This window comes from Rhincodon typus, chromosome 17 (genome assembly GCF_021869965.1).
Source record: "Rhincodon typus isolate 14 chromosome 17, sRhiTyp1.1, whole genome shotgun sequence".
Lineage (NCBI taxonomy): Eukaryota > Metazoa > Chordata > Chondrichthyes > Orectolobiformes > Rhincodontidae > Rhincodon > Rhincodon typus.
In genome coordinates, this window is record NC_063348.1 from 55,753,322 (window position 1) to 55,774,240 (window position 20,919).

Consider the following 20,919-nt stretch of genomic DNA (forward strand, 5'->3'; position numbering starts at 1 on the left):
TGCATGTAAGGGGCGTCAAATCCAAGACTGTTCATTGAGCACCACTGCTCAAGATTAATTTCCAGCTCATTGTCAACTAAAAATTATTGGTGAAAGCTTAATTTCTCACCTACAAGACGCCACTCGGCTGTCACCTGATACAGGTGAATGATGTGTGCCAACATGTCTGATCCTTCTCTGAAGCCACAGCTGCAATAAATGACCCCTTCACCTTCCCCGCAAACCATCCAACCTTTTTAATTAGCCTTAGATGACCTGGGTCTAATTAAAACTCAAAGTCACAGCTCAATTTATGGGAATTGGCATGCCATTTTAACGATAGGCCATCTCCATTCTCTGCACAAAAGTTGGGGTCAGCCAGGCTCCTAGATGAGTTTAACATTTTTCTTTAGATCTAAAGGGCCAACTGGTTCAGAACTGCTCTTTTTGGCTCCACAAGACTATCTGGGGCCCTTCCTTCTTCTAAGCCTCTACCTTCCCCCACATTATTTCCTAATTCCAACTTCCACTCCCCAACTATTAGTTGCAACAGCACCACCAAATGCACCACTTCCAAGAACAACTCCACCAAGCCCTCCCAACCTCCTACCCCTTCATTCATCAGTCACCCCTTATGGGGGTCACTTTTCCACCTGTGGCCTCCATCTTCCAACAGTTCTGGCTCCCACCAAATCAGCAGCTTTAAGCATCACTCAGTGTTGCAATGTATTCATGTGGCCCAGGAGCTGTCACATTTACCACCCACCAATGACCAGACATCCTCAGATTCCAGCCCAAATTAAAATCAAAGCAATGGTTACAGTATTCAACTTTTACATTCTTGCACTTTCATTATTTAAGTTTGAACAACATGTTAACTGTGTATATTTTTAAGACCCATCTAATGTGAAATATACAGAAATATTATTTCACTAACATAGTTTTTAAAAAAAAATTCATTTGTGGGATAAGGGCATTACTAGCTAGGCAGCATTTATTGCCCACCCCTAATTGCCCAGAGGGCAGTTAAGAGTCAACCACATTGCTGTGGGTCTGAAGTCATAAGTAGGACAGGCCAGGTAAGAATGGCAGTTTCCTTCTCTAAAGGGCATTAGTGAACCAAATCGGTCTTTCCCCAACAATCAAACTCTTAATTGCCAAGTTTTATTGAATTTAAATTCCACCATGGTGAGATTCAAACCCAGATTCCCAGAACAATACTTGGATTTCTAAATTAACAGTCCAGCGATGACACGACGAGGCTATTGCCTCCCACCTTTCATGTTCTTTGATTGTTTTAAGGTGTCTTATTGGCATTTAGATAGTCTGGATGCATTATTATGTCAGTAATGATGGCACAAGTTTGCACACACCAAGTTCCCATTCACAGTAAATGGGGTAAGGGATCAGATGACCTATTTTTTTCTCATGCTCTAATGGATTAACCATTTAATGGCAACAAGAACACATCTGCTCTTCTTTATATGCTACCAGGAAATCTTTGACATCCACCTAGAAGCATGTTTTCAAATAATATCCCAGTCTATAATGCAATATCTTCTTTGTTTGTCAGCCTAAATTGTCCCAACATCTCAAGTCGGGCTTGAACCTATGTCCTTCTACCCCAGAGGTGAGAATACTGCTCCCTAGTTAGGCTGGCAGTTACAGAAACATCTTCTTAACTACTCAGTTCCAACAGAAAAAAAAAATCAGTGCATTAATTCATCACAGAATTTAAATTTTGCACAACATTATTCCAGCAATCAGTTGTCAAAAGTCTGAATTGCTTTGTCTTCAGTTAGAGGATTAAATGAAAATATGTGGGTTGGTTTATAATAATTACAACATTAAACCATAATGTTTAACAGCATTATCTGGCACAAGTGTGTCATTATCTGGCCTTTTAATGTAGATTTCTCTCATATTATGACTGAAAAGTTTTGTTAATGCAACTAATTCATCAGCGTGCATTATGCCATTCATACTGGCAAAGGAGAAACCTCTAAGTGAAATGCTGAAGTGACTGACTTTATGTTATTTTATAGAATTATGCTTGAATGAAAAAACAGATTGATACAAACATTGTTTCAGAGATAGCAGGAACTGCAGATGCTGGAGAATCTGAGACAGATGCTGCTTGGCCTGCTGTGTTCGTCCAGCTCTGCATGTTGTCCTTGATACAAACATTGATGTGAATTTCACAACATATTGATTGTGTAAGCTGAATGGCTTTGCAGCATAAGATTCAAAAAACTAGATTGCTCTTACCGTATATGTATGAAACTCCCACTAGTTCAAATATTGCTATGATGACCAGGGAATAGGAGGCTGCGTATGTGTCTACCAGCTGTAGCATGTAGATTCCACCCTAATATCACAAAATAAATCAGTGCTGGATTGTGCAAATGTCGAACTGCAATATTACAATTAGTATGTACACATTCTTGGAACCCATCTACCATTCCTGTCTGAAAAAACACTGCAAAATAACTGGGGTGTAAATGAATGGGAGGAACAAGATTAAATCACATAAATACTTTCAGATTGATATTCTGTGGAACTAAAGAATTAAAAACAGGTCAAAATAGGGCTGTTTAGCTTCAGTTCACATAGCAATGTGAACACAAGTTATGCAAGCTCCCTTTTTTGATCTTTCTTGTTGCCATCATTTAATTCCAGAAAGGAATTTAATTCAGTTCACATAGCAATGTGAACACAAGTTATGCAAGCTCCCTTTTTTGATCTTTCTTGTTGCCATCATTTAATTCCAGAAAGTACAGTATAAAAGCAGCATTTCATCATCATGACAGCTAACCCTGAGTCGGGTGCAATAAAACATTTGTTTTTTTTCATTTATCTTGATGATTATAGTTCATTCCTAAACATCAATGAGCTTAAGACAAGGAGGTTAAGGTATAGTTCTTTCACTTCTGGTTTTAGTCACTCATGGGACATGGGTATCACCTGTCCCTAGTTGCCCTTGAGAAGGTGGAGGTGAGCTGCCTTTTTGAACCATAGTCTACATGCTGTAGGTAGACCCACAATGCTGTTAGGGAGGGAATTCCAGGATTTTGACCCAACGACACTGAAGGAAAAGCAATGTATTTCCAAATCAGGATGGTGAATAGCTTGGAGGGGAACTTGCAGGTGGTGGAGTTCCCATCTATTTGCTGCCCTTGTCCTTCTAGATGGAAGTGGTCGTGGGTTTGGAAGGTGCTGTCTAAGGAATTTTAGTGAATTTCTGCAGTGCATCTTGCAGATAGTACACACTTATGCTGCTAAACATCGGTGGTGGAGGGAGTGGATGTTTATGGATAATTGCCAACATCTTCACCTGCTCAATTTTTAGGTCAGTTAGGCAAGAACACATTATTGTAGAGTGCTAAAGCCTTTTAAGTACGGGAAAATGGGTTGAAAGCTTATGCATCTCCATTGATATATTCCTCCTTAACATGTCTTCAGCCATGAACAATACATGCTTAAGTAGTGGTCTGGTTGTTAATTCATGCTAACACTGTAACCAGGGCAGAGCGACCACAGGGTGCCAGAACGGTAGGAACTGAAGGCATCTATTCTGTGTTGCCTGTTGTATGTCAACAGACTGGGTGTCCAGCTCATTGTGATTCAAATGCAGACACATTCTCAATTGCCTCTGCAATGGACACCATAGGATAAACTCTTCAGGTTGGTTGGCTCGCCGAGCTGGTTCGTTGTTCTGCAGACATTTCATTACCCTGCTGGATAACATCATCAGTGCAGCCTCCAATGAAGCGTCAGTGTGTTTTCCAGTCTGGTTTTTAAACTCTGGAGTCCGTTGAGCTGGATTGCCTCACTTCCAGTTTTCCTTCGTAGCGCAGCGTATATGGGGTCAAGTTCTATGTGTTTATTGGTGGCTTTCTTCATGGAGTACCAGGCTTCTAGGAATTCCCATGCCTGTCTCTGCTTAGCTTGTCCCAGGATCTTGGTGTTGTCCCAGTTGAATTGGTGGTTGTCCTTATCCATGTGGATTGAGATGAGTGAGTATTGGTCGTGTCTTTTTGTAGCCAAATGAAAGTACACAGAAAAGCCACACACACGGACCAGGTACTGATCTTCAACAGTAACTATCCCCACACACAGAAACAAAGCTGCATGCGAACACTATTTAAACAAGCAACAACACACTGCAGCAACACAGAACTAAGCCAAGAGGAAGAAGAATACCTCTTCCAGGTTTTCAAGGATAATAGATATCCAAAAAACTGGGTCAGAGGATGCCTACACGAACAACGTCAGGAAGATACTACATGCCCCGACGCACCCATCACACTACCCTACATCAGGAACACATCGGAACTAACCACAAGATTCCTATGACCACTGGGCATCACAGTGGCACACAAGCCCACATCAACCCAACAACAACTGCTCACTCAAACTAAAGACCCACTCTCCGCCATGGACAGGACCAATGTCATCGATAAGATCCCCTGCAGAGACTGTGAGAAACATTACATCGGACAAACAGGAAGGAAACTAACAACAAAGGTACACAAACACCAACTGGCTACAAAAAGACACGACCAACACTCACTCATCTCTATCCACATGGATAAGGAGAACCACCAATTCAACTGGGACAACACCAAAATCCTGGGACAAGCTAAGCAGAGACAGGCACGGGAATTCCTAGAAGCCTGGTACTTCATGAAGAAAGCCATCAATAAACACATAGAACTCGACCCCATATATGCTCCACTTTGAAGGAAAACTGGAAGTGAGGCAATCCAGCTCAACAGACTCCAGAGTTTAAAAACCAGGTGGGAAAACACGCGATGCTTCATTGGAGGCTGCACTGATGATGTTACCCAGCATGGTAATGAAACGTCTGCGGAACAATGAACCAGCTCGGTGAGCCAACCAAACGCAACACCCACAACCCGAGCTACAAATCTACTCCAAAACCTTAGAGGATAAACTCTGCGGGTTTCCCTCCTTGGTTAATTGACAGAAGTGACAGCATCTGCACCTTGGTTTCTTCCACACATTCTACCAGACTCTGTCTCCCTGAAGCAAAAGGACCTCCCCAGGAGCCAGCCCTGTGTAAAAGTGTAGGGACCTGTGGGTGGTCTGGTTCTCAACTGACAGTAATGCTCCTAAATAACAAAACACAATGCAATTACCTAGGGAGGTTCTTGAAACTATTCCTTTAATTGTGAACTTGGAGGCAAATGATTATGCGTGTGTCAGTGAAGGGTGTGTAGAACTTCACTACAAGAGACTACCTGAGAGATATGAGGGCCTGCGACAAAAGAGGTGGCTTGCATTTTATGAGGTAACTGGGGTATTGTAAAGTGCCCTTAATAAGAGGACAATATGAAGGCTTTGAGATAGCAAGACCTGCAGATGCTGGAGTCAGAGATAATACAGTGTGTAGCTGGAGGAACACAGCAGGCCAGGTAGCATCAGAGGAGCAGGAAAGTTGACATTTTGGGTTTCAAAACTGACATCTATTTCAAGCCCACCAACTTCCACAGCTACATAGACTACACCTCCTCTCACCCACCTTCCTGCAAGAATGTGATCCCCTACTCCCAATTCCTCCGTCTCTGCTGTGGTCTGCTCCCAAGATTGGGCGTTCCACTCCCGAACATCCCAGATGTCCTCTTATTTCAAGGACCACAACATTCCCCCTTCGGTGGTCAAAAATGCTCTTGACTGCATCTCTTGCGTTTCCCGCACCTCTGCCCTCACATACCCTCCCACCAACAAAAATAAAGACAGAATCCCCCTCACATATCACTCCCTAACTTCCGTATTCAACATATCATTCTCTGCCATTTCCGCCACCTGCAATCCGACCCCACACCAAAGATATATTTCCCTCCCCACCCCTATCTGCCTTCTGTAGGGACTGCTCTCTCCATGACTCCCTCATCCACTCCACACTCCCCACTAACCCCACCATCACCGGCACCTTTCCCTGCAACCACAGGAATTGCTACACCTGCTTCTACACTCCCCCCTCACCTCCATTCAAGGCACAAAACAAACCTTCCACATCAGACAGGGGTTCACCTGCACATTCATCAGTTAGTCTATTGCATCCGCTGCTCCCGATGTGGCCTCTTCACATCAATGAGAACAAGCGGAGACTCTGAGATCATTCTGTAGAGCATCTGCGCTCTGTACGCAACAAATGACAACACCTTCCTGTCAGAAACCATTTTAACACCCCCTCCCACTCCTTGGGTGACATGTCCATCCTGGGTGTCCTCCAGCGTCACAATGATGCCACCTGGAACCTGGAGGGGCAGCACCTCATATTCCACCTTGGAAGCCTACAGCCCAATGGCCCCACCATGGACAGTTTCAAAATCTCCCCAAACCCTGCCTCATCCATGTCCAACCCTCCCTCTCATCCCTGCCTCCTTGACCTGACATAACCTGTCCATCTTCTCTCCCACCTATCCGCCCCACCGATCCCACTGACCAATCTCCACCACTTCCAACTGCACTCACCTATCACCCTTCCCACCTACCTTTCCCCAACCCCACTCCTCCTCTCTCTATTTTTTTCCCAGCTCCCTTCCCCCTCCCCATTTCTGAAGAAGGGTCCCGACCTGAAACATTAACTTTCCTGCTCCTCTGATGCTGCCTGGCCTGCTTTGTTCCTCCAGCTCCACACTGTGTTACCTCTTAATATGAAGGCTTTGTAGTGTAAGGCTTGTTTTAAGAGAATGAATGAATAGACTAGCACCTCTGACATAACTTCCCTGGTCAAATGTTAAAAATTATATATACTTTAAGTTGAATGAATATTTTGTATCTTGTGTGTCATGGGGTGGGGGGTGGTGGGGAGACATGGCTTAGTTTAATTTTAAATTTGTTCTGTGAATGGTACCAAGAACGACAGGAAAAATATTGTTAAACTTGAAAGGGTCCAGAAAGACTTACAAGAATGTTGCCTGGGTTGGAGGGTTTGAGCTATAGGGAGAGATTGAATAGGCTGGGGCAGATTGTCAGAGGCTGAGGGGGTGACCTTATAGGGGTTTATAAAATCATGAGGGGCACGGATAGGGTGAATAATCAAGGTCTTCTCCTCAGTGTAGGGAAGTCCAAAACTAGAGGGTATAGGTTTAAGGTGAAAGGGGAAAGATTTAAGAGGGACAAAAACAAAGTTGCTGAAAAAGCTCAGCAGGTCTGGCAACATCTGTGGAGGAGCAAACAGAGTTAACGTTTCGGGTCCAGTGACCCCTCCTCAGAACTTGTTCTTGATTTACAGCATCCGCAGTTCTTTTGGTTTTTATTTAAGATTTAAGAGGGACCTGAGGGGCATTTTTTTCATGCAGAGGGTGGTGAATGTATGGAATTAGCTGCCAGAGGAAGTAGTGGAGGCTGGTACAATTACAACATTTAAAAGGCATCTGGATGGGTTTATGAATAGGAAGGATTTAGAGGGATATGGGCCAAATGCTGGCAAATGGGATTGATTTAGGATATCTGGTCAGCATGGATGACTTGGACTGAAGAGTCTATTTCTGTGCTGTACAACTCTATGACTCTATGGCTCTAAGTCTGGAGTTGTGTTTTGTTTGCATGTATTTTAATGAGGTTTTATAACCTTGGAGTGAGAGTTTGGACTTGAAAACTAGAACAAAAGGAAAATGTACAGTTGTTGAGTGACTAATGGTCCAGACATACAGAAAGATATAACAATCCAGAAAGTAAGTTAATTTGTCCATGTGGGTATCAAAGAGCAGAGGCAAGACTCCTGAACATGGATTTTAGGAATTCCTGTATTTTTCTATGAAGTTAAAATCAAAGTGAGCTTAGTTTGCAATTTGTTTTAAGTGCCCTGGGGAAGAGAAACAGCTGAAGGAAAATAGCATCTGGTGACTGTGCAGAAATTTGCAAGGGAAACCAATTGCAGCTGTCCCAGCCTAAGCCTGAACAAGAAGTTTTAGAATGACAGAATGGCAATTTGTCACTGAGGTTTAGGGACTTGTACTGATATTGCAAGAATAAAAGGAATAATGTGAACTTGAATCCTTTCCTCATGCTTTAATGAAATTTTTCCAACCTTTTGTTTTGTTAATATCAATCATGTTTTTTCTTGTTTAATAAACATTTTTCATGTGTTAAAAGTACACTGACAAACTCTTGTGAACTTGTTCCATAATTAATGGTTTTAAAAAACAAAGTTAGGATCTAATAAGCCAGGTTATACCCTGGGGTCTGGTTGGTCCAGTATTAACAACAACAGTGATCATACCAAAAGCAACAAAAAGTAGAACTTCTGGCTTTTGAAATTTGCTGTGCATTCACTGATATTGGGACGATATCTTACCTGGGTTACCATGGGAATACCCATGAAGAAGAAAACCACACAACAGACTAATGTGAACAAAGGCTTCTTAGGTCTCAGGTATCCAGGGAATTCATCCACTACTGAAGTCACAATGGTCTCAAGGGTTGCAAACTTAGACAAAATTGGAAGTAGTAAGTTATACATACAATTATAAAATGCTTTATTTACATTATTTTGCTGTTTAGAGCTATTTGAATTTGGCAATGCTCCTGTAGCCATAAAACCAAATGTACAACAATTCTCATTTAGACCATAATCACAGCAATTGAAAATTTTAATTCTGAAGTACAATGAGGCTTAAATGCAAGGTAGATTTTCAACCTGTTGCCTGGCTCTAAGCCTGCATTGCAGGTTGACCAATGCTACAGAAATCATTACAATTAGTGGATACAAAAACTGAGCTGTTACTGTAGGATGTGAGTGATTCCCCACTGCCAGGTTTCTATACTTACAAAATGTTGAAAGTCTACTCCTGTCTTTTTTGCCAGTGACAATACAGCAGAAACTGTACTTCAAAAACACCTCACTCACTGCAATGAACTCTGGGAAACGCCAAAGTTGCGAAAGGCACTATGTGAATGTAGTTGTTTTCCTGTTTTCTTTTAATATGCAGTTCGCACACTGCTTTTGTGGTGAGGTTAACATTATGAATTCGAACAAAAAGACACAAGAGACTAGAAGCACTTGAGAAGCTAAGACAGAAAAGTCGCAAGTGTAGACTCCATATTCAAACAAGCAGATGTCACGCCACTAAGTGGCAGCCAGAGTATCATTGCTGATTTGAGTCCAGTTTGACTTTTTTTGAAAATAGACTCAAAATATTAAAATAATGTCTCCAATCTCCACAGACACTGCCAGACCAGCTGAGTTTTTTTTTTATTTATTCATGAGACGAGGGCATCACTGGCTACGCCAGCATTTATTGCCTATCCCTAATTGGCAAGAGGGCAATTAAGAACCACGTTACTGTGGATCCAGAGTCTCATATACGTGAGAACAGGTAAGGAAGGCAGTTTCTTTCCTTGAAGGGCTTGAGTGAAAAACAGATGGGTTTTTCCATAACAATCAATGATGCGTTCATAGTCATCATTAGACTCTTAATTCCAGATTTCTATTGAATTCAAATCCCACCACCTGCCATGGCAGGATTTAAACCTGGGTCCCCAGAACATTATCTGGGTCTCTGGATTAATAGTCTAATGATGATACCATTAGATCATCACTGGCCCTGGTTTGCAGTGTTTTGTTTAATTTCAGCTCTCCAGCAGCCACTATAATTGAATATTTTTAAATCATTCTCAGTTTCTGAGTTTCAACATTGCACTCTTTGGTTATTATTTTCTAACCAACTTGCTCAGAAGTGTCATTACTACAGCAGGTGAAACTTGACACCAGGCCTACTGACTCTATAGACAGGGACACTACTACTGCGCTACAAGTACCCAACGGCACTCGTTGTCAATATCAAGTAATGACATTAAGCGTGTTCACTCCACTCGAGATCCTTGCTGCACATCAGAGGATGGAGAATAGTACCACGGGTAGAGCTGGAAGCTGAACGTAAAATGATGACCATAGGATGTTCAAAGTAAATGGTGCAAAATCCAAAGGTGCCACCTATCTATGATGTCATTTGGCCTGTGCCATTTTCTGTCTGAGGTGGTTTTCTGCGATAAGTGTAGATGGTGAAAGTGGAGTCAATCAGCCAGCACAGAACCACAGCAATTTACATCTTTTCTAAAGCTGGGACCCTCCGTGGACAGTGTTACACCAGCACTACATTCAGCAACAGAATCATTTGGTCATCATTCTTCTTCCTTCTCCAAAGACCTCCTTATTTTGTTTGGATGTTTAGGATTATGCATGATACTGAAGGCAATGTTGACCTGGCTCATCCAATGGGAAGGGGTTGGGTTCTGATTGCAAACCTTGCTTACAATCTATGTTAACTCTGCTCCACTGATGCTACTGAGTTTCTCCAGCACTTTCTGCTTTTTGTCCCAGAGCTTCAGCCTGAAGTTCTCATTTACTAGATCAACAACATTGTTACTATGCCAGACCTCCCGCAGCTGGCCTGTCTGTGAACTGTTATCTCATTACCTTTTGTAACATAGACAGGGACATTTTAACTATGTTAAAGATAGTTATACATGTGCAAATTGGTGTTGAAGCAGAACAAAAATAATACAATTCATAACCAGAAATAAATGGTCACAGGCAGAGTTTAAGCAAACATCATAAAGTGCAGATAAGTAAAATGTTACTGGTAAAGTTTTGATGCCTTGACCTGTCAGCATCCATAAGTTGAGTAATTCAACTCAAACGCATCATATACGCCTTCATTAAACTTTCCATATTGGGAAACATTGTCACACTAAGGCAGTAAACCAAGGTCTTTTCCCCACGGTGGGGGGGGGGAGGTTCCAAAACTAGGTGTAAGGTGATGGGGAAAGATATAAATGGAGACCTAAGGGGCAACTTTTTCTGGCAGAAAGTAGTGCGTGTATGGAATGAGCTGCCAGAGGAAGTGGTGGAGGCTGGTACAATTACAACATTTAAAAGGCATCTGGACGGGTGCATGAAAAGAAAGGGTTTAAAGGGACAAGGGCCAAGTAATGGTAAATGGGACTAGATCAGTTCAGGATATTTGGCCAGCATGGGCGAGTTGGACCGAAGGGCCTGTTTCTGTGCATTTCAGCTCTATTTCTTCATGACTGTATGTGCCCCACCAGTAATTCCACAAGTTTATAACGGCTACAAGTTTGCAGCCTCTATATCACCTATCAAATCGGATTTTATATCATAGTTCAGTCTTAATACAACCAATTGTGCCCCATATTCATGGCTGAATTCATTTTTTTATCCCTAGATGAACCTGTTCAGATGTCATAGAGTCATAGAGTCACAGAGATAAGCCCTTTAGTTTTGGACTCCCCTACCCTGCCGAAAAAACCTTATCTATTTACCCTGTCCATGCCCCTCATGATTTTATAAACCTCCATAATGTCACCCCTCAGCCTTCGATGCTCCAGGGAAAAAAGCCCCAGCCTATTCAGCCTCTCCCTATAGCTCAAACCCTGCAACCCTGGTAACATCTTTGAAAATCTTTTCTGAACCCTTTTAAGTTTCACAATATCTTTTCCGTAGCGGGGAGACCAGAATTGAACGCATGTGCTATGACACACCCACACACATATCACAACCTGAGATAAGGCTTGAACATTTTAGCCTCGAGGCAGAGACACTATGACTGCACCACAACACCCTTGAGTCGTGCAGCTCAAAGCACTGCGATCAAAATAGCGAACTCACTGATGCTGCTCTCTCAGCAGGAGATATGTTTGAAGCAAGCTCCAGTTGGAGAAACACTCATCATCAGACATATTTCTTGCTGTGATTGCTGCATCGGCAAATCTATTTCAAAGCTCTTAACTGTGAGCAAGTCGAATGAGTTTGGCGGGTGTAAGTTTCTAGTGATTACTATATGGAACTGCAAAAAGCCCAGAACTTGACTTGACCAGTTCAATTCAGGGCAGGAATGACTGTCTGCATGTCCACATTGTAAGAAGTGTTTCGGAAAACCACAAGTGAGCGTAATGGAAGTGTGGCAGAGCTGCATCCCTGTGCAATTACACCTTTCACCCTGATGTGCAATCGGGAAAATTAACTCACCTCCAAATGTGATGCATTGTAGGTCAAGGGTTAAAGAAAAGATAACAAAAAGAATCTGCCTAAATGATCTCCTTGGAGAAAGGTGTTAGTGAATTTCATGCTGTCTTCCTTCAACACATGATCCAAGACCCAGAGAAAACAGAATAACATTTTAACAGAGCGAAGCAAAACACAACAGCAACAGGTCAGCACTGAGTGGGTTGTGACTTACCATTGTGTCCAATCCAAGTGTTAAAAGCATCAAAAAGAAAATGATAGCCCAGAATGGTGATAATGGCAGTCTGGTTAGAGCTTCTGGATACACTACAAATGCAATACCTGGACCTGGGACAGACAGAACATGCACTGGTTAAAATTAGCCTCAGAGATACACTTTCCCCCACTCACTAGGACAGAACTTTTCCCTGCTGTCCTGTAACCTCAGCTATACTTCCAATCTCAGGCCCATTGATGGCCATGAGGTGAGAGTTGTGCCTGTCTGGGGTATTGTTCATTTTGGTGTCAATCTAAACGTTCTATCAAGTTCACGCTTAAAAGAAAAAAATAGGTTTGTGAATGAAAATGCAATATCCCATCTCTCTTATCAGAAATGAAACTAGCAATCATAGTTTTGCTTAAATGTGACTGAATGTTTAGACATGAGTGGATCAGCAATCAGGACAGCAGACTGCCTTGGGCTGTCCTAGAGTATTTTAGTCAAAGAAACAAATTTGGCTGTGAGCATGTGTGGGTGCATGTGCATGTGTGTGAGTGTGTGTGTCTATTGCATGTGCATGCGTGTGCATGTGTGTGCATGTGTGTGTGTGTGTGTGTGAATGTGTGTATATATGTGTTTGTGCGCATGTATTGTGTGTGCACATGTGCACGTGTGTGTGTGCATGTGTGTGTTTATGAGTGTGTGTGTGTGTGTGTGTGTGTGTGTGTGTGTGGACGTGTGATTGTGTGTGCGTGTGTGTCTGCATTTTTGTGGAATGTGAGTATGGGTGTGTACGTGTGTGTGCATGTTCACATGTGTGTTCATATTTGTCTGCTTGTGTGTGTCTATATTGTTAGTGTGCCTTTGAATGTATGTGTGCGTTAATTGTTGTAGAAATCAATCTGGTACATGAATGTCCTTTAGGGAAGGAAATTGCATTCCTTACCAGGTCTGGCCTAGTTGTGAATCCAAACCCACAGCAATGTGGTTCATTTTGGAAGGAAGAACAAAAGAGCATAATAATATTTAAATGGAAAAAAACCGCACAAAGCTGCAAAACAAAGTGACTCAGGGATACTTGAACATGAAACACAGAAAGCTAGCACACAGGTGCAGCAGGGAATCAGGAAGTTTAATTAATATTGGGTCTTATTTCACGGATATTAAAGGATAAGATTAAGGAAGTCTTACTGCAATTGTACAAGGTGCTGGTGAGCCCACATCTGCAGTATTGAGAGCAGTTTTGGTGCCCTTATTTAAGGAAAGATATTGTTTCATTGGTGGCAGTTCTGGCAAGGTTCACTCAGATAATCCCTGTTACAGAGGAAACAGCAGAGCTTAACAGTCTCACTGAACCAATACAGTGTGGCGCTGGAGGAACATAGCAGGTAAGGCAGCATCAGAGGAGCAGGAGAGTCAACATTTTGGGCCCAGACCCTTCACGATGTTCTGGGGACCCAGGTTCAAATCCTGCTATGGTAGGTGGTGAAATTTGAATTCAATTTAAACGGTCCTAATGAAGAGTCTAGGCCTAAAACATTGACTCTCCTGCTCCTCTGATGCTGCCTGGCCTGCTGTGTTCCTCCAGCTCCACACTGTGTTATCTCTGACTCCAGCATCTGCAGTTCTTACTATCTCCACAGTTTCACTGAAGTTTAGAAGAATGAAAGGTGATCTCATTGAAACATATTGGATTCTTAAGGGGCTTGACAGGGTAAAAGCTGAGAGGATGTTTCCCCTCATGGAAGAGTCTAGGGCAAGACAGCATAGTTTCAGAATGAAGGGGCACTAATTTAAGACCGAGATGAGAAGAAATTTCTTCTCTCAGAGGGTTGTGAGTCTTTAGAACTCTTTGCCACAGAGAGCTGCGGGGCAGAGTTCTTGTGTATATATATAAGGCTGAGAGTGATAGTTCCTTGATTAGTTGGGGAATTAAGAGCTACAGGGAAAGGGCAAGAAAGAGGACGTGAGCAATGTCGGGTCAGTTATGATACTATTGAATGTTGGAGCAGGCCCTGAACAGTCTACTCCTGTTCCTATTTCTTAGAGGCTTATGGCAGAAGATGGACCATCCACTCAGCACTTCTAGTTGAAGACAGAGAAGAAGAGCCAAGAAACTAGAAATGTTAACTCCGTTCCTCTCTTTACAGATGCTGCCGCACCAGCTGTGCTTCTCCTCCATTCTCCATGTTTGTTGCAAACCTTTCAGGTTTCTCTTTAGCATTCACATGTTGGACTCTGTCGACATTGAGAATGAGGATGTCATAGGCACTTCTGCACCCAGTTACTTGTTTAAATATTGTGCCACCATTCATGGGCAGATATGCCAAACTTATGAAATTTTCACCTTATCCATTGCAATGAAAATATTTTTCTCAGCAACAGAACTGTCACAAACCCCATCTCAGTGAAAGCTGGAGTCAAACAAGGCTGCATCACTGCACCAATTCTCTTCTCGATTTTCCTCACTGCATTGCTACAGCTCCAGAAAGTCCTCTGCTGGCATGAAGATAATCAACAGAACAGGCAGGAACCTTGTGGGTGCACTCAATCACAAACTCAGCTCCAGATTATTGTCAACCCTGAGATAATGAGACTTTCACTAAACTCCTCAAAAACAAAAGTCTTCTTCCAACCAGCTCCATTGCAAAGCACTGTTTCCCCCATTGATTAAAATCAACAGCGAGGAGCTGGAAAACATGAACCATTTACCATATCTTGAGAGCCTTCCCTTGCCAAAAGCAGACATAGATTTATTATTGTTGCCATTGTGACATCTCAACTTTTGGTCCATTGAGGAGGAGGTTATTTGAGAACTAAGACCTTAAAACAATTCTGTTAACTCTGATTCTTCTTCACAGATGCTGCCAGTCCTGCTGAGCTTTTTCAGCAACTTCGGTTTTTGTTCCTGATTTACAGCATTGCAGTTCTTTTGGTTTTTATCTTAAAACTGAGATTTGGATCAAGATTTACCAAGCTGCAGTGATCCACATACTCCTGTAGCCTGTGGTGACTTAGATCATCCACAGCAATGGAAGCATCACCAGACTCTGTAAGATCCTCAAAATCTGGCAGCAAGAAAGGAGATACCACAGTTACATCGTTTCCAAGCCAATGTACCCAACATTGAAGCATGATTGACTGAAAACCAGCTCTACATGTCATCTGTACATCTGACAGCAGACTCCCAAAGCAACTGCTAAGAATGAGAGAAGTATTACAGTGCAAAAGAGGTCCATCATCTCTAAATCAGCTCTTCAAATGAGCATCATTAACTAGAGCCAATATCGTGCTTTTTCTCCATAATCTTGCACCTTCATTTTATCCAAATAATCATCCACTTCCCTCTTGAATGCCTCAGTGAACCTCTCTCCTCCACACTTCAAGGCAGTGCATTCCATATTGCATTTGCTGAGTTTTTTTCTCATGTCATGCTTGCTTCTTTTGCAAAATGTATTAAATATAGGCACGCTCATTCTTGTTCCTTTTACAAATTGGAAGAGTTTCTCCCTAATTACTCCATCCAACCCACATCCCACTTATGATTTTGAAAAGTTTGGAAAAGTTTTGGAAGCCTCTATTGACCTGGCTTGGAAATCAGTTGTGGCAGTAGGATAACAGAAATATTTTAAGGATGTCTCTCAACCAACCCTGAAGACATCAAACAAACCTGTCTGGAAATATATAGAGCAGAAATAAAGTCAATGGAGGGAGCACACAAGCCTCCAAAAACCACCTGCCATACATGTGGCAGTAACTGCAGATTGTGCACTGGACTTACTAGCCATCTCAGAATCCAATAAAGCAGAGTGGAAGCAAGTCATCCTTGATCCTGAAATATGCTGAAGAATTCATCTTTTCTTCTAGCCTTCATAAGGTTGGCATCTCAGTTTTAAATATGCGTGGTCATGTTCCCAGCATGCTTTCTGACAATCCTCATTGAACTTGTGTTGATCCCTTGGCTTGATGGTGATGCTGAACTGGAGGATGGGACAGGCTATCAGGTTGTAGGTTGTGGTTGAATACAGTCCTGCTGCTGCTTACAGCTCATTGCTGTTCATGGATGCCCAGCTGTCAATCGCTAGATCTGTTCTGGATCTATCCCACATAGCACAGAACTAGTGCCACACAACATAATGGTGGGTATCTTCAATGTGAAGATGGAATGTGGTCTCCACTTAAGTCCTATTAATATTATTACATAATGGTCCATCTGCCATAGATTAGCAAGGATGAATGAAATAGGTGTTTTCGTTTTTTTTCATCTCTCATCTTGTGTCACAGACTACCAACCAGCCCCCTAGCTTTATCATTCATGACTCATACAGTCCCATCAGTAGACGTGTTACTGAGCCACTGTTGGTGATGGAGATTGAAGTTCTCCCATCCAGGCAGCAGAATGTTCCCTTGTAACTCTCAGTTCTTCTTCAAAATGATGCTCAACATGATGGAATGGTGAGGGATGGTGCTAAGTGACATTCAACAGCAAATCACTGGGCTGTGTTTGACTCGATGTTACGAAACTCCATGGGGCATGGAGTCAATGTTGAGGATTTCAAGAGGCTTCTGACTGCATACCATTGGGTCTGTTCAGCTGCTGGGACAAGACGTACCCAGGACTAGCGATGGAGCTGTCTGGAACATTGCCTGTGAGATATTATACTGTGATTACACTCTGTCAAACTGTTGCTTCACTGGTCTGTGGGGAGCCCCATTGATTTCGCTCAACAGAGAGGGCAAATTTGCAAAGTTCACTGAGTATAGTGTGCCTTTGTCATGTCTGGTAGTCCATTGTATTGTACTTTTCTGGAATAGAATCATAGGCCAGTTCAGACAGCAGTTAAGAATCAACTTGACACCCTTCCTTACAGGGAATTGGTGAAACTGTGGTTAGCACTCCTGCCTCAAGGCACCAGGGAGCCAGGTTCAATTCCAGTGTTAGGTGACTCTGCGTGGTGTTTGCACCTTCTCCCTGTGTCTGTGTGGATTTTGAACAGGTCCTCTGTTTTCTTCCCACAGCCCTATGATGCACATTGGCTATGCTCAATTGTCTTTAGTGTCCAGGGATTTGTGGGCTAGGTGGATTAGCCATGTGAAATGCAATGTTACAGGGTCTGGCTGGGTTGCTCTTCAGAGGGTCAGTGCACTCTATGGGCCAAATAGCCTCTATCTCTATTATAGGTATTCTGAAATAACTGCATAGAGGCTAATATCCCATCACCAAGTCACCCTTCATTTACTTGCACATGGACTCTGACCTGCTAGCTCAGAGTCAGTCCCTAGAGTGAGAAGTCTCCCTGAGACTCCTGTTTATACCTGTCAGCCAGGGCTCCCTGACTGGCCCAGGTTAACTGTCTCAATCAGGAATTTCATACACAAGAAGATCCACCTGGCCAATCTCATTTCAATCACAATGACTCTATGACAGGTTTTACTGAGAATATAAAATAAAAAACGAAAGAACTGCAGATGCTGTAAATCAGGAAACAAAACAGAAATTGCTGGAAAAGCTCAGCACGTCTGGCAGCATCTGTGAAGGAAAAAAACAGAGTTAAGGTTTCGGGTCCGGTGACCCTTTCTCAGAACTTCCTCGATTAAACTGAGAACATGGTAGTTTAATGATCACTATTACTGGTGTTAAATGTCCATTCCAGATTAACTTAGCTAACTGAATTTAAACTGCTTAGTTACCATGATCATTAATTCACATCTAAAAATTACTAGACTGACAATGTAACCACTGTGCCAGACTACATGTTGTTCGAGATGTGTGTTTGTGTATACCTTTTTCTTTCATGGAATGTGGGCAACACTTGGCAAGTGTCAGCATTTATTTCACATCACTAACTTCACTTGAATTGATTGGTTTGCCAGGACATTAGCGGGCAGTTAAAAGTCAACTACATTGCTGTGGGTCTGGAGTCACATGTAGACCAGACTGGGAAAGGGTGGTACTCAAGGGTGAGGTGAGAAGGAAATTATTCACCCAACACGTAGCTAGGATCTGGAATGCACTGCCTGGATATCTGGTGGAGGCAGGTTCAATTGAAATGTTCAAAAGAGCATCGGATGATTATTTGGATTGAAATAGTGCGCTGAGATATGGGGAAAAGGCAGGAGATTAGCACAGACACAATGGACAAATTGCCTTCCTTCTGCTCTGTCACGATGCTGCAATTCTTTCACTCAAGGATATTATTGAACCAGATGTGTACTTGATTAGGTCACTGTGAGTGACTTCACGCTCCAGATTTATTAACTGAATTTCAATTCCACCAAATGCTAGGGTTGGGATTTGAACCCGCTCCCCCAGAACATTACATGGCCTCTGGGTTACTAATCCAGCTACATTGCCATTGTACCATTTGCAGCCCACCTGAAGTGTGAGAGTAATGCTGGATGTCAGATTATTGGAGTAAATCATGATGCCCCTCACAATATTGTAACTGCTGATGCTTTCTGTCACAATTATCACAAATGAATGGCCCCTGTGGTACAGCAACTGCGTGGCACGGTGACTCAGTGGTTAGCACTGCTGCCTCACAGCGCCAGGGACCCAGGATCAATTCCAGCCTCAGACGGCTGTCTGTGGAGTTTTCACATTCTCCCCGTGTCTGCATTGGTTTCTTCTGGCTGCTCTGATTTGCTCCCCAAAGATGTGCAGTGTGAATTTGATGGGCCAAATGGCCTGCTTTCACACTGTAGGGATTCTATGATTCCAAGTGTGGAGGGCTAACTGTGGTATGTGAATAAGTAACAGCCTCTAGTAAGTGGTAAGGTTGGCACACGAGTACAGTATAAGTGTTTCAAAGTACCCAAAGCATTAACATTGAAATTACCTTCATCTGCAACCTCGGTGATGGGAACTTTAAGTTCCTTGGCCATGAAGCCAATGACTGAGAAGATGACGAAGCCTGCAAAGACACTTGTGGCACTGTTGGCACAAGTCACTAACAGAGTGTCCCTGGAGGAAGGTGGAGAAGAACAGCAGTTACAAAAAGCTCACCGCCCACGTGCAGGATGGTAACTGCTCCTAAAAACTGACACCCGCCGAGTGAGGAGCGAGCAGATGGAGCATCTTCCAGCTTACCTGTAAATGTTATTGTGGAACTTGTTGTATGAGGAGAGTGTTATCAGTCCTCCCCAGGCAGCAGAGAGAGAAAAGAAAATTTGAGTTGCTGCATCTTTCCACACCTGTTGGAACAAACAGAGACAGAGCTGTGATTTTTACTAAATTAAGATTGCATGGTAACAACAACTCATATTTATATAGTGCCATTGTAACAACAACTTATATTTATATAGTGCCATTAACATAATAAAACATCTCCTTGTACTTCATAGGAAGATCAGTTTAACACTGAGTCACATAAAGAAATATTGGATTAAATTTGGCAATCATGATGAACAGATTCCAAATTGAGGAATTCCACCATGAATCCATTAGGAGAAGTGATCTGTCAAAGAAAATAAGGACAGGACCTGCTGTATTCATCCAGCTCTACACCTTGTTATCTAAGGACAGGACCTGCCATCTCAGAGTCTGAATTTTGCAGATGGGAAGATGAGCCACAATTCAAGAAAGAGATAACTGCAACTCTTAAAGGGGAAAAGAAGGAGAAGTAAGCTACTTATATAGTACAGTACAGTGGACAATGAAGAAGGTTATCTGGGAATGCAGTGAGATCTTGATCAACTGGGCCAGTGGGCTGAGGAATGGCAGATGGATTTTATTTTTGATAAATGCAATGTGTTGCATTTTGGTAGGTCAAATCAGGGCAGGACCTACACAGTCAATGATAGGGCCCTGCGTGTGTTATAGAACAAAGAGATGAAGGGGCACAGGTTAATAGCTCCTCAAAAGTGGAGTCACGGTTATACAAGGCGGTGAAGAAGGCTTTCTTGCTTGTTTTCAAGCATGCTTGCTTTTGTCTGTCAGAGCATTGAGAATAGGAATTAGGACATCTTGTTGCAGTTGTACAAGATGTTGGTAAGGCCACATTTGGAATACTACATGCAATTCTGGTCGCCCTACTATAGAAAGGATATAATTAAACTGGAAACAGTGCAGAAAAGATTTACTAGGATGCTACCTGGACTGGACTGAATTTATAAGGAGATGCTGGATAAGCTGGGACCGTAGGAGACTGAGGGGTGACATTATAGAGGTCTATAATATCATCAGAGGCACAGATAAAGTAGATAACCAACAGCTTTTCCCCATAGTAGGAGGGTCTAAAACTAGACAGCATAGGTTTAATGTGAGAGGGAAGAGATATAAAAAGGTCCAGGGGGACAATTCTTTCACACAGAGGGTCTGGAAAGGACTGCCAGAGGTAGTGCTGGGGGTGAGTACAATTTTGTCATTTAAGAAACATTTGGACAGGTACATTAATGGGATAGGCATTTTTTTATTCATTTGTGGGATGTGGGCGTCACTGGCTAGCTAGCATTTATTGACCACCCCTAGTTGCCCTTGAGAAGGTGGTGGTGAGCTACCTTCTTGAACCGTTGCAGTCCACCTGCTGTAGGTTGACCCAGAATGCCCTAAGTGTGGGACTTCCAGGATTTTGACCCAGCGACAGTGAAGAAACGGTGATATATTTCTGAGTCAGGATGGTGAGTGACTTGGAGGGGAACTTGAAGGTGATGGTGTTCCCATGTGTCTGCTGTCCTTGTTCTTCTAGATGGAAGTGTTCATGCACTTGGAAGGTGCTGTCTG

At 42.7% G+C, this 20,919-nt stretch overlaps 1 protein-coding gene across 1 annotated transcript in view; it reads right to left on the reverse strand.

The window, feature by feature from the left end:
* The window catches only part of slc6a5 (solute carrier family 6 member 5), a 61,709-nt gene that overhangs the window by 3,956 nt on the left and 36,834 nt on the right, over nucleotides 1-20,919 (reverse strand). Inside the window, exons 10-14 of the mRNA XM_020518693.2 lie at nucleotides 19,288-19,391; nucleotides 19,037-19,161; nucleotides 12,213-12,325; nucleotides 8,309-8,440; nucleotides 2,248-2,347 (exon numbers count right to left, since the gene is read on the reverse strand). Coding sequence (XP_020374282.2) covers nucleotides 2,248-2,347; nucleotides 8,309-8,440; nucleotides 12,213-12,325; nucleotides 19,037-19,161; nucleotides 19,288-19,391 — 574 coding nt within the window. The remainder of the gene's footprint in view (nucleotides 1-2,247; nucleotides 2,348-8,308; nucleotides 8,441-12,212; nucleotides 12,326-19,036; nucleotides 19,162-19,287; nucleotides 19,392-20,919) is intronic.